The sequence below is a fragment of the Capricornis sumatraensis genome, chromosome 10, assembly GCF_032405125.1.
Source record: "Capricornis sumatraensis isolate serow.1 chromosome 10, serow.2, whole genome shotgun sequence".
NCBI lineage: Eukaryota > Metazoa > Chordata > Mammalia > Artiodactyla > Bovidae > Capricornis > Capricornis sumatraensis.
In genome coordinates this window covers 6,328,997-6,346,368 of record NC_091078.1, presented here as the reverse complement: position 1 = coordinate 6,346,368, position 17,372 = coordinate 6,328,997, and the positions used below count along the sequence as shown (strand labels likewise).

Genomic DNA, 17,372 nt, shown 5'->3' with positions numbered 1-17,372 from the left:
GTCCAAATTCCTTAAGATGGCTTAAATAGTGGTTTATGATGTAGATGTACTTCTGGCTCTTCCCCTTACACTTTGTGTTTGAAAGTTGTCTTAATTCCAGTTACTATAACAGAATACCATAAACTGAGTGGCTCAATCGACAGTTATTTTGTTCAGTTTTGGAACCTGGAAATTCTAGATGAAGGTATTGGCAGATTCAGTTCCTAGTGAAGGCCTCTTCACCTTTTAACAGCATCCTCACATGGTGGGGAGAGAGAGTGTGTGCTCCTGTCTCTTTCACTTCCTATAAGTGCTATACTCACTGTGTCAGCAAATCTGCAAAACTCAGCAGTGGCCATAGGACTGGAAAAGGTCAGTTTTCATTCCAGTCCCAAAGAAAGGCAATGCCAAAGAATGTTCACACTACCACGCAATTGCACTCATCTCACATGCTAGCAAAGTAATGCTCAAAATTCTCCAAGCCAGCCTTCAGCAGTACGTGAAGTGTGAACTTTCTGTATGTTCAGGCTGGATATAGAAAAGGCAAAATTGTCAACATCCGTTGGATCATTGAAAAAGCAAGACAGTTCCAGAAAACATCTTTTACTTTATTGACTACACCAAAGCCTTTGACTGTGTGGATCACAACGAACTGGAAAAATCTTTCAGAGATGGAAATACCAGACAACCTGACCTGCCTCCTGAGAAATCTGTATGCAGGTCAAGAAGCAACAGTTAGAACTAGACATGGAACAACAGACTGGTTCCAAATTGGGAAAGCAGTATGTCAAGACTGCATATTGTCACCCTGCTTATTTAACTTATATGCAGAGTATATCATGCAAAATGCGGGGCTGGATGAAGCCTAAGCTGAAATCAAAATTGCTGGGAGAAATATCAATAACCTCAGATATACAGATGACACCACCCTTATGGCATAAAGTGAAGAAGAACAAAAGAGCCTCTTGATGAAAGTGAAAGAGGAGAGTGAAAAGGTTGGCTTAACAGTCAACATTCAGGAAACTAAGATCGTGGCATCTGGTCCCATCACTTCATGGCAAATAGATGGGGAAACAATGGAAACAGTGGCTGACTTTATTTTTTGGGGCCCCCAAATCACTGTAGATGGTGACTGCAGCCATGAAATTAAAAGACGCTCCCTCCTTAGAAGAAAAGCTATGACCAATCTAGACAGCATATTAAAAGGCATATTGTGTTGCCAGCAAAGGTCCATCTAGTCAAGGCTAAGGTTTTTCCAGTAGTCATGTGTGGATGTGAGAGTTGGACTATAAAGAAAGCTGAGTGCCAAAGTATTGATGCTTTTGATCTGTGGTGTGGTGTTGGAGAAGACACTTGAGAGTCCCTTGGACTGCAAAGAAATCCAATCAGTCAATCCTGAAGGAAATCCGTCCTGAATATTCATTGGAAGGACTGATGCTGACGCTGAAACTCCAATACTTTGACCGCCTGATGTGAAGAATCACCTTCTGAAAAGACCCTGATGCTGGGAAAGATTGAAGGCAGGAGGAGAATGGGACGACAGAGGATGAGATGGTTGGAGGGCATCACTGATGCAGTGGATGTTAGTTTCAGAAAGCTCCGGGAGTTGGTGATGGACAGGGAATCCTGGAGTGCTGCACTCCATGGGGTTGCAAAGCCTTGGACACGACTGAGCGATTGAACTGAAGGACACTAAGCCGTTAGCGGGTCTCGACCATCCTGACTTTGTCTAAACCTATTAATAATTATCTCCCAAAGGCCCTATTTCCAAATATCCTCATATTGGGGTTTAGAACTTCAGCATATGAATTTTGGGGAATGTTCACACAAACATCCAGTCTGTTACTAGTTTTAATGCTCTACTTGAAGTTATTAGAATAAAACAGGTCAGCAGACCACCCTGTATGCCAGATTTGACCAATCACCTGATTTTTCACAGCCTGAAAACTAAGAATGTTTTTTACACCTTCAAAGGTTACAGTTTAAATGGTTGTATAAATACCTACGTAATATACTTGATTCTGTCTGTAAGCTTGTAAAATCTGTAATACTTACTTCTCATCTTTTAAAAACTTTTTTGCCAACATTTAGAGTGATGATGTGTTTTGCTTCCTTGCCCTTATTGTACTGTTACTGCAGAAGGCAGTCTCCTCTTCCATGTTCTAGAGGCCAGATTTGTTGTTCCTTAGGTTGTCTCGACTTGAATTTGTTTTACGTCGACTCTAATGTGCTGAAACTTATATCTATCTGATGAACCCTCGTGACACTTGGACATTACCATACTATGAAGAACTGTCTGTTTGAGGGAAGACAGGTAACCTTGGAGGGTTGTGTGACTTTGTTGAATCAACATTTGTTAACTAGAGCCCCAAGGTGTTGGCTGGTGAACCCCAATTCAAGAAAAGATCACATGGGAACTTGAACTAGAGAAGTTTATTGCTCACAGGTCCTGGAGGAAGGACATGGCATGCATTGAGAAGCCGTGCAAGGGCAGACAGAGTGGCAGCAGCCTGGGGTACGCGCTTTTATCATCAGGGTTCGTGGCTGGAGTGCTTCGAAGGTTCCAGGGCTGTGGCTGGCTTGGTCAGTTCAAACCAGAAAGCGCAGGGTTTTCATAATCTCTGTGGTGGTCTCATCTAAGGTTGTGTAAGGGGCAGTACCTGGAAGACAGGGGAGACCGTTGCTCAGAAGGGCTGCTGGAGAAGCCCTGTTAGGAACTTACATTTTCTTGTGACTCTGGCTATTATCTGGGGATGAGCTTGGGGAAGGGGCCACTTTCAGTCCAAGACCGCTGCAGGCTGCTTGGCCACGCAAAAATGGATGCTGCAGCAGCAATATCATGGAGTAGTTTAGCTAAACTCAACTAAGATAGGGATTGTCTTTTACCCAGGGTTGTGCCTTGTGTATATTGGTTTTTATATGTGTTGAATTTTTGAAGGTGTGTCTTGTGGTTGCCTCATGGAGGCGGGATCAACTCCCCTCCGCCCAAGTTTGTTTTGGTGTGAGGAAAGATGGTGCTATACGTGTAGCAAGAGAATGTGGAAAGACTTACTCACACAATGAAACTTTCTGGGAACACTAGGGCAGGTACCCAAACTAGTCCAGATTGGATTGAGGAGGGAAGAGGCAGGTGGTTGTGGTGGATGGGCTGAACTGAGGATTCCCATGTGGAGGCTAGATATGCGTGCTTTGAACTTCCCTGCTCTTGCTGTAAGAGGTTGACTTTTTTCAGTGTGAAGTTTTGCTTATTATAAAAGCAGTGTGTCCTTATTATGAAATTTAAAAAAAGTGTAAAAAGTCACAATCAAAAAGAATACAAAGAGCATAAGCACATGTTGTCTCATGTAGTAGAAATTAATACCAATTCTTTGGTATATCACCATTTGGACATTCAAATGTGTTTTTCAGCATTAAAGATGAAGTCATATTGTACAGATGTAATTGCTTCCCCCCACCATTTTACAGAACGTCTTTCCATGTGTGTAGATAAATTTCTGAAACATCATATATAATGATTTATTATTGATGAGTGTTAATGTGATTTTCTGTGCATGAGTTTCCTCATCTATAATATGGAGATTATATTAGTCACAAAATCAAAGTGAAGACTAAAATTAATTAATACCTGTAAAGTGCTTAGAACAATATCCTACAGGTAATAAACACTGTGTAAGTTTTTAAAATGCAAATAAAAACCAACTGGTGGGAAGAAGACTAGGGAAGGGATGTTAAAATAGCTTAACCAAACAAACCAGATGAATTTATTTATTTATGTTTTTTCTTTTAAAGATTGTATCTTTAAAATCTTTTCTTAACCACACAAACATTGAGTGAAATCAAATTCTCATGTATCAATGTTCAGAAATAATGATTATACTGAGCTAGGTTGTAGCATTATTATTTTTTTTTTTGCTTTTGTTTTCAGGATATTCTGAATAATCTTGAATCATGTGACCTAGAGGATGATGACCTTATGCTTGATGTGGATCTGCCTGAGGATACACCTCTTGAAAATGGTGAGTGTGGATAATATTGAACCTCCAGAGCTATTTGATAATACACAGTTTGGTATTTATTATCCACAGACTTCCTAATCTCTGTGGAAGTAGCCTTTTCAGACTGAGAATCAGTCTTAAGTGACATTAAATAGGTTCATTTGCACATTTGTTTAAATGTTTAAGACATGACTTTCTAAGTCTTTGGTATATACTCTATGTGATCCAATAAAATTGTGTACCTGTATCATAAAGTAACTGGTAGATGGTATTTGTCCTTTTATTCCCTTTGTGCCAACTCACTTTTTCTTCCCTTTGTCTCATTTGTATTTTAAGGAGAAATACATTTAGAGAAAGAGAGATACCTTTTGTCTTATGAAACAGTAGTAAAGACCATTTAGTTAATAAATATTTTTAAAAAATCAAGATGGTGACCTGAATGAATCATTCTATTCTTTTTACTCCCAAATTCAGTCTGTCTCTGGATCCCAGTAACTTCTGAAGTGGGGCTTTAGATAATCCGTGTAAAAGACGGGCCTGGATGCTCTTGCCTCCACTGATGTAGCATTGGTAGGATTTTCTGTCTTGAAGACTGGTTAAGAACCAGAGAGTAGCCTAGGCAGCCCCTGGGGCAAAGATTGAAATGGGTCCTCCTGGTAAGAAGAGTCTCAGAGAGCCGTGGCTTCCTTGTCAGGCAGCACTTGCCAGGTTTCTTTGACTTTCTCGGGGCAGGGGTGACCTAAAAAGGGTAGTAAAGGCCTTTTTATACCCAAGGCTAGAAGAATACAAGGGTATTTTTCAGAGAGGCCGGTTGGTTGTTCTAGTGCTTCACTGAGGTTCTAGGACCCTGCTTGCGCCTTGCTTTTGTCATGTTAGTCAGGCTTATTTTTTCTCCCTTGCTTCCAGGATGCTGCATAATAATCACTCTCAGAATCTCAGTGGCTTTCAAAATAAACACTAGTTTTTTGTTTTCTTGAATCTGGATTAGCTGGGACAATTCAGGCTGCGGGACTGAGTTTAGGTCTACTCATTGCTTCTTCATTTTGAAACCAGGACTCTTTGGAGCAGGACATGCTCATGGTAAATAGCAAGCAGAAGGGCAACAGGGAGAGCAGAAAATATGCATATAATATCTCTTAAAACTAATAATTTAGAACCAGTACACTGTTACTTCTACCCACTTTCTGTTGGCTAAACAGGTTACATGGCCAGGCCTAACACCTGTGGGACTGGGCAGTGTACTCTGCTCACTGCGTGAATCTCTCTGGCGGAGGACATTGGATATGTCAGTCTACTGAAGGACAGTGTGGAGCTGAGAACAGTATCTGTTCTTCCTCAGGGACAGACACTGTTGCATCTTCTTACGGTTCTGCTGTCACTTGGGATACTCCAGCAGTCAGTGCTGAGTTCTAGTGAACTGAGAAAGAAAGGTCACAGCCAATACCCAGGAAGAGGAACAGGGAAAACAGCAGAATGGAATTAGAGTGGCCCAAAGAGGTAATAACAAGGGCATTTAGATTCCACTGCAGCACAGTGCTTTCTAGAGCTTATAAAAGATTTCCCAATAGAATGATAGATGACAGAAAGCATAGCCACTTTTGAAATCTAAATTAGTGCCCTGGAAGATCAAGTAGAAAAAATATTATAGAATACAGAGGAAAAGCATAAACCATTAACAATTATAGGAGAAAAGATAATGAGACTTTGTGATCTAGAAGATTTAATGTGAAGATTTTAGGGCTGGTATTGAGGGTGGCTCAGCTAGTAAAGAATCCTCTTGCAATGTGGGTGACCCCAGTTCGATTCCTGGGTTGGAAGATCCCCTGGAGAAGGGATAAGTTAACCACTCCAGTATTCTTCAGCTTTCCTGGTGGTTCAGATGGTAAAGAATATGCCTGTACTACGGGAGACCTACATTTGATCCCTGGGTTGTGAAGACCTCCTGGAGGAGGGCATGGCAACCCACTCCAGTATTCTTGTCTGGAGAATCCCCATGGACAGAGGAGCTTGGTGGGCTTCAGTCCGTGGGGTCGCAAAGATTCCGACATGACTCAGCAACTAGGCACACACACAGACACAGACACAGACACAGACAGACACACACACACACAGACACACACACACACACAGAGTGAGCAATGAAGGATTTACCGCCATGAAATAAATTACATCCTTGATAATGGATTTTACTTTGACAGAGCTATGACAACTTCTCTCTGGAAGCCTGAGCTAAATCAGGAAGCTGAGAGATGGTGTTGGTCTTAGAGCCTGCTTCATCTTTCAGTTCAGTTCAGTTCAGTTCAGTTGCTCAGTCATGTCCAACTCTTTGTGACCCCAGGGTCTGCAGCACGCCAGGCCTCCCTGTCCATCACCGACTCCCGGAGACTACTTAGGCTCATGTCCATTGAGTTGGTGATGCCATTCAACCACCTCATCCTCTGTTGTCCCTTTTCCTCCCACCTTCAATCTTTCCCAGCATCAGGGTCTTTTCAAATGAGTCAGTTCTTCGCATCAGGTGGCCAAAGTATGGGAGCTTCAGGTTCAACATCAGTCCTTCCAATGAGTACTCAGGACTGATCTCCTTTAGGATGGACTGGTTGGATCTCCTTGCAGTCCAAGAGACTTTCATGAGTCTTCTCCAGCACCACAGATCAAAAGCATCAATTCTTTGGTGCTCAGCTTTCTCTATAGTCCAGCTCTCACATCCATACATGACTACTGGAAAAACCATAGCCTTGACTAGATGGGCCTTTGTTGGCAAAGTAATGTCTCTGCTTTTTAATATGCTGTCTAGGTAGGAGAAGGCAATGGTACCCCACTCCAGTACTCTTGCCTGGAAAATCCCATGGACGGAGGAGCCTGGTAGTCTGCAGTCCATGGGGTCGCTAAGAGTTGGACACGACTGAGCGACTTCACTTTCACTTTTGACTTTTCTGCATTGGAGAAGGAAATGGCAACCCACTCCAGTATTCTTGCCTGGAGAATCCCAGGGAAGGGGGAGCCTGGTGGGCTGCAGTCTATGGGGTCGCACAGAGTCAGACACAACTGAAGCGACTTAGCAGCAGCAGCAGCAGCAGGTTGGTCATAACTTTCCTTCCAAGGAGCAAGTGTCTTTTAATTTCATGGTTGCACTCACCATCTGCAGTGATTTTGGAGCCCCCCCAAAATAAAGTCTGCCACTGTTTCCCCATCTATTTCCCATGAAGTGTTGGGACTGGATGATCATAGTTTTCTGAATGTTGAGTTTTAAGCCAGCCTTTTCACTCTTCTCTTTCACTTTCATCAAGAGGCTGTTTAGTTCCTCTTCACTTTCTGCTGTAAGGGTGGTGTCATCTGCACATCTGAGGTTATTGATATTTCTCCCAGCAATCTTGATTCCAGCTTGTGCTTCATCCAGCCCAGCGTTTCTCATGATGTACTCTGCATATAAGTTAAATAAGCAGGGTGACAATATACGGCCTTGACGTACTCCTTTTCCTATTTGGAACCAGTCTGTTGTTCCATGTCCAGTTTGAACTGTTGCTTCCTGACCTGCATACAGATTTCTCAAGAGGCAGTTCAGGTGGTCTGGTATTCCCATCTCTTTTAAGAATTTTCCACAGTTTATTGTGATCCACACAGTCAAAAGCTTTGGTGTAGTCAATAAAGCAGAAATAGATGTTTTTCTGGAACTCTCTTGCTTTTTCCATGATCCAGCGGATGTTGGCAATTTGATTTCTGGTTCCTCTGCCTTTTCTAAAACCAGCTTGAATATCTGGAAGTTCATGGTTCATGTATTGTTGAAGCCTGGCTTGGAGAATTTTGAGCGTTACTCTGCTAGCATGTGAGATGAGTGCAGTTGTGCAGTAGTTTGAGAATTCTTTGGCCTAGCCTTTCTTGGGATTGAAAACTGACCTTTTCCAGTCCTGTGGCCACTGCTGAGTTTTCCAAAGATGCTGGCATATTGAGTGCAGCACTTTCACAGCATCATCTTTTAGGATTTGAAATAGCTCAACTGGAATTCCGTCACCTCCACTAGCTTTGTTCATAGTGATGCTTCCTAAGGCCCACTTGACTTCACATTCCAGGATGTCTGGCTCTAGGTGAGTGATCATACCGTTGTGATTATCTGGGTCATGAAGATCTTTTTTGTACAGTTCTTCTGTGTATTCTTGCCACCTCTTCTTAATATCTTCTGCTTCTGTTAGGTCCATACCATTTCTGTCCTTTATTGAGACCATCTTTACATGAAATGTTCCCTTGGTATGTCTGATTTTCTTGAAGAGATCTCTAGTCTTTCCCATTCTATTGTTTTCCTCTATTTCTTTGCACTGATCCCTGAGGAAGACTTTATCTCTCCTTGCTACTCTTTGGAACTCTGCATTCAAATGGGTATATCTTTCCTTTTCTCCTTTCTTTTCACTTCTCTTCTATTCACAGCTATTTATAAGGCCTCCTCAGGTAGCCATTTTGCCTTTTTGCATTTCTTTTTCTTGGCGGTGTTCTTGATCCCTGTCTCCCGTACAATGTCATGAACCTCCGTCCATAGTTCATCAGACACTCTGTCTATCAGATCTAGTCCCTTAAATCTATTTCTCACTTTCACTGTATAATCGTAAAGGATTTGATTTAGGTCATACCTGAATGATCTAATGGTTTTCCTTGCTTTCTTCAATTTAAGTCTGAATTTGTCAATAAGGAGTTCATGATCTGAGCCACAGTCTTGTTGGTCCTGGTCTTGTTTTTGCTCACTGTATAGAACTTATCCACCTTTGGCTACAAAGAATATAATCAGTCTGATTTCAGTGTTGACCATCTGGTGATGTCCATGTGTAGAGTCTTCTTTTGTGCTGTTTGCTATGACCAGTGTGTTCTCTTAGGAAAACTGTTAGTCTTTGCCCTGCTTCATTTTGTACTCCAAGGCCAAATTTGCCTGTTACTCCAGGTGTTTCTTGACTTCCTACTTTTGCATTCCATTGCCTCATCTTTAGAGCACAGCAAAAAGGTATCCCTATAAAGTAGAATCAGAAGGAAGTTAAAAGTTTTTGAGGTTTTGTTTGTGAAGTTGCTCAGTCGTGTCCAACTATTTGCAATCCCATGCACTGTAGGCTCCTCCGTCCATGGGATTTTCCAGGCAAGAGTACTGGAGTGGGTTGCCATTCCCTTTTCCAAGGGATCTTCCCAGCCCAGGGATCGAACCCAGGTCTCCCACATTGCAGGCAGGCTCTTTGACCGCCTGAGCCACCAGGGAAGTCTTTCGTAGATTTTGTTTGGGGACCTATGAAAAAGTGGAGGGAAATCCTGAGGTATAACATCTCTCATATTACAGATTTCCCGAGGAGAAGGCAAACAAGTATTGACTATTTTGAGCTAATTGAACACTAAAGGAAACAGAACCTGGATGTCAATAGGTAGCCTTAAGAGGCATCAGAGATAAAACAGCGTTTAGATTTGGTGTTACTGGAAAGGAGGGGACGACTTTCCTCTTTATAGCTCTGAAGTCCTGAATGACTGTACCCACTGCCTCTCAGGTTTTCTGTTGGGAGGATAGGAATGTTATAAGGATTAGTACAAAGTTTAAGGAGTCTTCTAATATATTTTGACTGTGGGTTTTAGTTCCCTTGAGCTTCTGGTTTTTGAAGCTTTTGTGCAAATATGAGTACAGTTTGGGATGGATCACTCTGGATTTGATGGGTTTAGCCCTGCTAATTCTGCCAATATCAGTGGTATTTTTGTTAATAAGAAGACTGGCACCTTGTTGAGATCTTCAGTTTGGGTTTGATTTGGACAAGTGTTTGCTGTGACTTCATTATGAAAAGGGGAGTCTTCTGGGATTTCAAGAAAGAGGCCATGAAGAAATGTTTCTCTGGCAGTTGCATTTCTATACATATTAGGGTAGCATATGTGGTAGCACAGACAAGGAAGGAAGATTTGTGGTCAGATCTTCCTTGGACAGTTTTGGGCTAGGATTTGGGAACTGTCCGAGTTATTGGAGATCGCTACACTGGGTGGTTTAGTAATGCTGAAGGGGAGGTTATATAACAGTCACAGGGTTAAAGGTTGGTATTAGAGTATACCAAAATACTACATAAATATAGCAGTAATATATTTGCAAGGTTGTCCTTTACGGTTTAGAAAAATTTATCTTTAAATTTAAGGGTAAAGCCAGAAATTGGGGGCTTGATTTCCCCCTCAGAATACTCTGGCTAGTCACTCACTTACTTTTTCTCTTTTATTTCCTAGGCAATGGAAGACACTTCATTTTTTTCTTTCTAGTGCCCTGCTATTTATATTTATATTGATAGCATCTATAAGTATATTAAGAGACTTCTTTCTCCAGTGTTTAATTTATTGGAGTGGAGGCATCTAGTTATTACATGTGAAAGACATAATTTATTCTGAGCCTTATTCTGCTTTTTTCTAAGGCTCTTTCTAAGCATCGGAAGTCTGGCAAGGAGGCTGTTTACCCGATTGCTGCCTTAAAATCTTTTACAGAAAGTGAGGAGGGAGACAAGATGATATCACTTTCAGAATCTACTCCTGAATGCTCTCTAAGGGTGGTCAGTCTAAATCTGTAGTGGATTTTGAAATCTGTAGTGGATTTTATTCTTTCTTTGCTTATAGAACTGAATTAGAGCTCTTTCTGTGTTCACAGAAAATTCTTTGTTGGCAGCTTCTGAAAGTCCTTTTCTAACTTCTTCTGATTTCAACTGCAGTTGTAGTTTATGATACACGGCCCCCAAATATGGCACCTTGGCATACTGGATATTTTAAGCTGAAGGTGTTTGAGAAAGTGGCAGAAACAGGAACGTGATTCTGTTTTTCTCCTCCTATTGTCCATCTTCCCTGAAACAGGTCATAAAATCCTCATGTGAGAGGTACCCTCCCCATATCTATAGGAAAAGACCATCCTTATCTCTGAAGACAGTTAGATTAATATCCTAACAAACAAACCTTTGCTAAGCTTCCCCCGTCTACCATGCTTATTCATACTTCCTGCCATATTCCTTCTCTACTCTTCTTCGAGCCTAGCATAAAAATACACAGGTCTAACTGTTTCTTTGGGTCTTGTCTTCATTTCCTCAAGAAGGCTTACATGTCACATATTAGATAAGTCTGTATGCTTTTTTTCCCGTTGATATATCTTGTCTGTTTTATTTTCAGACCCAAAGAGAGTTGAGAAAAACTTCCCTCTACACAGTCATGGGTTCGTAAGTCCACTTTAGGATTTTCACACTGTGCCTTTTCCATTCTATTTTTTTTTTTTTTTTGCTCATAAAGTTCCCTCTTATGTAGGAATTAATTGCTATAGACATTGGGGCCCTGGATTATCAGTTCCTAAAACTGTTTTAAATTCCTCTGCATATATCTCCTAAACTTGTTTAGACCTTAGAAAGTATACAGCCATGGCTCTCAGCTCAGAATGAGACGAGATCTAAAAATTCACCTTAAGGAGTTTTCCCCTCTTCTGCAGGAAGATAAACTTAAAGAGGTATAGAGCTTCTGAGGCTTCTGGCCAGCTTGAGGGGGTAGGGAAAGGGAGGCAGAGGGAGAGAGGGGGCAGAAGGAAATTGAGCACAGAATGAGGAAAGAAGGAGTAAATGGCAAGAGGACTTTAGGTTTTAGCTGTGATTTGGGAGGATCTAGAGAGAGATCGTTCTCTTCTACATTTTTCTTTTACCTTGGTCAAGGAATCTCTTAAGGAAATAGTTTTGGAACCTGAATTTCTTGTAGCAACCAGTGGGTACTTGAGGTTTGCTCCCTGTTTGCTCTGAAGGGTCCCTCGCGTGAGCAGTTGTGTGTATGTGTATCACGTTATTCTCTCGGTCAGGCTCTTAACGGTCACTCAGTGCCCACAGATCAGTGCCTAACATTTGGCACGTGCGTAGTGTCATCTTAAGGGTTATGCAGTTTTCATAGTGTATGTTTTCTTAGGTGTACTCTTTACGCGTTCTGTTTTAAACTTTTCTCTGTTGAAAAAGATGTCTTTCATTACTTCCTGAATCCTATCCCACTAAGTTATGGTGCCTGTTAAATTATAGATATTTCATGTTGTTTCCTAAGGCCACATTTTTGTTAAACATTTTACTGGGGTAATAATCATAGGAGGTCAGTAGTACTGTTTTTGATCACTTTTTAATTACTTTATTTTCTTTTGGAAATTTTTTCAGTACTAATGGTGTTTAGTTATAACAAATACATGATTTTTTTTTTTAATGAGCTTTTCTTCTTTCAAGCCAAATTTCATCTAAAAGCTTTCCTGTTCAGATTGTAAAACCTCCTGCACAATACATTTTTTCCAGACTTTGTGATGTATATAATTTCTTCCTGCTATCTTCATAGCTAGTTGTTAGTCATAAATAGAAATACTATGTGTTATCCGTCATTATTTTCTTAGAAGTTTAAGTTATCAGAGAAAGAATCTAGGTTTCTTTTGGCATCTCATTTTATCCCTTATCAAATTAGAAGAGATGGTATGATGAATGTCAGATGTAGACATCTCCACATCCTGTACCTTTCAGTTAGCTGTATTAGATTCTCTTTCCCTCTTCAGAGGGTACACGTCCTTGTATTATTTGTCTCTTACTCATAGTAAAAGAACTACTAAAATCTGCTGCCTTTTACGTTTGTAGCTAGAAAGCCCCTTCAGAAGGCCTTTATTTATTCTCTGTCCCTAAACTCACAGGGTAAAATCTGGTGTGTAGATAGTTTTGATCAGCATCTTGGTTAAACATTTTTTGAACTGGAATACCTTTAGGACTGCCCCATCCTTCTCTATGATATTACACATTCAGAAGGATTTACTTCCTTTCTTAGTCTTGTTTGTCCTGTTCCTTCATTGACTCTGGAAACTTGGTTTAAATTAACTCCATCTTGTAATTTTATTGGCTCTGCATTTTATTTCTATTTGTTTCTTTGCCTCTGTCACAGAACCCTTAGCTTTTTGTAAGAAGCCTCAACTAATGTTATTAAGTATTTTTGTCTCAGTAACATTTTAAAGTATATCAAAACATGATTGATGGATGCTGTAGGTAAGTAGTATAAGCAGGACTCTTTCTTCATTCAGAGTCTCAGAGCAGTCATTTTTCTGAGAGTTTAAGCTTCCTCTATCCCAGGTTTAACAATAGTCCTCTGTGGTCCTGGAAAATATTTGTTTCCAGTTCTTATTTGCCATTATGCTGATGGTTGAATTCACGTTTCAGTAAAAGTGCTCTGTCTGGAGCCTGTGTGTAGTACTAGCAATCCTTGGTAAATACAGCATATCAATTTAATAAGAGCAGCACACTGATTTCTGTATTATAATTTCCCACAGTATTTAACCCCATCTCCTGGCCTCATTATTTTGCTTTTTAATATGTTATGGTGTCATATTTCAGATTCTTATTACAAAATTTCTTCTTTGGAAAGTGTATTTTTACCTAAGTGAATAGGAACTTTCCTAGTGGTCCAGTGGTTAAGACTCCACGCTTCTACTGCAGGGGGTGCAGGTTTGATCCCTAATTGGGGAGGTGTAAGATGCTGCATGGAGCAGCCAAAAAAACCTGAAGGCGTTACCTGCATGAATTAAGAATGTAAAGTAGATATAGATTATCCCTCAGCTACACAGAGGTGCTTAAACTAAAGTTACATTTTAATGCCATGAGAAATACTTAAGAAACTTAACTCTGTCTATGAGTATAATGCACATGTGAACTGCAAACATATTTAAGCTTTTGTATGGGTTATTTTTCAGTTTATTTTTGTTTTGCAGTCATATTTTCTACTCCTGATTTTTTCTTTTTTTTTTTTTTTGGCATAATGGTCACCATACCTTTATTTACCTAACAGTCAGGTTTTCATTATTGAACTTTAAAAATATATATATATATATATATATATATATCTTAATTTATCCCAATAAGATGATAAGAAATCATTTCAAATGTAAGACTTCTTTAAAAAATTTTTAAAACTATAAAACCTAAAATTTTTTCCCAAAATTGGTTCTGCTAATGGAAATTTTCTAATAAAATTTCAGTATCTTTTGAAACTTTATTTAAATTGTTGCTCATCTACAAGTAATATGTTCACAGTGAGTTCAGTGTATATAAGAATTGAACATATGCACTTTAACTGCATCAGCCTTTCTTTTTTGGAGTGGGGAAGTTTGTTTTTATTTGGTATACTATGCTTCCATATGTCAAATTCAGGTTTGAATTATGTGAAAACAAGTTATTTAAATAATGAGGTTCCCCCCCCCCCCAATTGGGAAGGATTACATTGATTTCTGAAGCTTTCTTATCACAAGGAATTCTGAACATGCAGGATTTGAACTTTCTCGTGTAATAATTGTTCTGCTAGAAAACCTTTTCCTGTTCCTGGCTTGGGTTAGTGTTTAGCTGTATTTTTAGTAACAGTCCTAACTCAGAGGCTATGTAAGCACTGAGCGAAGATGGAGTCACAGGGTAAACTGGGCTTGCTTCCCACAGGGAGGGCTGGGAGTTGAGCAGGAAGGAAGGCCTGTTTGTCAGTGCAACTATGTCTGAGTAGGCAGCAGGCGACACAATGTCTCCCTTGTACAAAGTAACTCTCTTAAGTAAGTGCTCAGATATGTGAGGAAAGTGTTTGGGTAAGTGAAAGAGAAGCTTGGGGTATTTCAAAGAGATTCTTTTCATGTTTTTGTGGCATTTGGATTTCAGGGAGTGTACTATTTGTTGCAGCAAAGTACTGGCTTTGTTTTCCGGTGCATTTTAGAATTTTTGAACAAGCTCTACTATCGGCAGTTTGGAACATTTTACTTTCTAAAACTGTGAGCTTAATTTAAAAAATACGATTTGTTTGTGATGAAAAGTTAATTTGTACTTCTTGAAATCAGTAAAAAATTAACTGTGGCATTCATTTTTAGGAATGAGTTCTTTCCCAGACTTAAAATCTTCTACTTTTTATTGTCATTTTCATTCTGAAGTCTGAGCCAACTACTGATCATGATGAAAACCACTTAAAGCTGATTACTGGTGTTTAAAATGTATAATGTTGATTTCAAGGATAATTTGCTTGTTTTAAAACAGTGGGGCTGTTGTTACTTCAGTGACTGTGATGAAAAAGTTTTTAAAATTTACTTCAGTTTGAATAATATAAAGTTCAGTTTTCAACAAAAGAACTAGTCATTTTTCTTATGGAAATCCTGATTTTTTTTTTTTTTGTGGTCAGCTAACATAAATGGCTGTTATTTTAGAATACCGCTTTTATATTTTCAGCGGCCTTTAATTATCAAGCTATAAGTAGTTAACTTTTATAGAGTGTATGTACATGTTTCTAGTGTTTTGCTTTTGGATTTGTCTAGTGGAGTGTGACAATATGAACCGCTTTGACCGATCAGACAGAAATGTTCGACAGTCTCAAGAAGGATTTTGGAAAAGGCCACCCCAGAGGTGGAGTGGACAGGAACATTACCACCTTAGCCATCCTGACCACTATCATCACCATGGAAAAAGTGACTTGAGCAGGTGAGTCTAATTTAAAATATGTTTTCTCTCTTAACTAGTTGTAAATCGTAGTTCCCCCCTAACCTCTCAAAACTGTTTTTTGCCTTTATATTTAGAGGCACCAAAAAACATTTCAAGTTATGTGTGGTATTAATTGGAATAATATGTCTAATTCTTTTGTTTTGGCCTAAATCTTTTTTTTCTATGTCTGCTGTTTGAACTTTAAAGTTCGATATTATTGTCTAGTTCTCATTTGGAAATGATCAGGTGTTTACTTTGTTAAAGTTTATTATGTTTCAGATATTAATGTGTGAGACTAGTGCCAAGTGATTTGTCCTCTTTTGTTCATATAATAAATTGAAATTTAAAAATTCCTTAAGTATGATGCCAGAATTCCTTTTCTTTTGAAGTGTAACGTAGTCTTTAATTTGGTCAGACCTTATGTATAATATGGCAATGTAGTCATTCAAAGCTGGGATCACACTCTGGCCTGGTACAGTGTAGCTTTGTTAGCTTAGATAATTTTTTAACCTCTTTCTACTTCAGTTTACCATCTGTAAAGCATCCTTCATAATACCTTTCTCTCAGGCTCAAGGATCTGGGATAAATGTGCCTGGAGCAGTGTTTGACTTACTGTAGGCACTCAGTGGCGGTTTTTAACTTTTTTCCTTTTTATTCTCTCATCTCATTCCCCTAGGGATTTAATGTCCTTTTGGAGCACATTATTAGTACAAATAGTAAAATTGGGATAAAGAAATAGTGGAAAGGGGGAAATATGAGGTGCTGTAGAGTTCTTGAAGAAAGAAAGAGATTTGTCTCTAAGATTGCTTGTAGCAAAAGAAACGAACAAAAAGCAAAGAACAAAACTTGATCCATTACAAGATTTATAATGTACATGGATAAAGGATATGTTTCTCAGTTGATTTGCTTTTATGAGGCAGAAACCTATAAGGGATTGCTTTGCATGAGTTTTTTAAGGAGAACACCTTGTAATGTAGTGGAGAGGTCTCAGACAGAATCCCAACGTAGAATTAATGATAAATTCCTTAAATCTTTAATTCCTTAAGTTAATGATAAATTCCATAAATAAAAAATGCTTTTTTATTTGTGTTCTTCAGTTCATGCTACAAAGAACTCTGGTCTGAGAAAAAGTAGTTCTACAAGTGAATCATTGGAGTTCTACAATGAACTCCAAATAAAGTTCCTTCTGTTGGTAAAGTCTGATGCCAGGATGAAATTTATAGAGTGTCTGGAAGAATATATGTAGTACATATCCTCCCAGACATTATTTTGGCTGTTCTCTTCCTTACGTCTGGGCTTTTGATAAGTAATGGACATCAGAGAGTTGGTCCTATCAGACAAGAATCTGATGTAAAGATAGTCTTCATTGCTAATAATGACGATGATGCTTCCTTCATCTTTGATGGTTGGTTTGTAAGGAGGTAAATTTAAGGCTAACTTATGAAAATTTAGAAGCCTACCTAAAATGTGAACCTTGCTTATAAGATAAGATTTATTCAACCATTTAACAGGTATTTATTGAGAACATGTATGTTGAGTTCTAAACTCTTAAGAGGGAATGAATTTGGAGATGGTGTGAGAGGTGAAAGCTGTAGATTGGTAATGGCTTCTTGGAGCATTCTTTTGAGAAGGATAAAACAAATTATGTAGTGTGTAAGCTTAGTTGGACTCATTGCAGTTATCAGCTTGGTAGAAGATTTTTGTGCCTTTTCCATCCCATAAAAAGATGAGTAGTAAATACTTCCTGCTGCCAGGGTGTTTAGAGTATGGGAGAGAGAGGTATGTAAATAGTTATAATGCGGTAGTACAGTGTAATGATGATAAGTGCCTTGAAGTGATGTATACAGGACTCGAGGAGCATGCAGTTTTTTGCTTAGGATAGTGGTGTATCAAGAAAGTTACTGTTGAACTGATAACTTGACTGTAGCAATTG

At 39.3% G+C, this 17,372-nt stretch overlaps 1 protein-coding gene across 2 annotated transcripts in view; it reads left to right on the top strand.

Moving 5' to 3' along the window:
- CCSER2 (coiled-coil serine rich protein 2) overlaps positions 1-17,372 on the top strand; it is a 154,948-nt gene that overhangs the window by 55,312 nt on the left and 82,264 nt on the right. For both annotated transcript variants that reach the window (XM_068981726.1, XM_068981727.1), the window contains exons 4-5: positions 3,905-3,995; positions 15,277-15,439. In XM_068981726.1, coding sequence (XP_068837827.1) covers positions 3,905-3,995; positions 15,277-15,439 — 254 coding nt within the window. The remainder of the gene's footprint in view (positions 1-3,904; positions 3,996-15,276; positions 15,440-17,372) is intronic.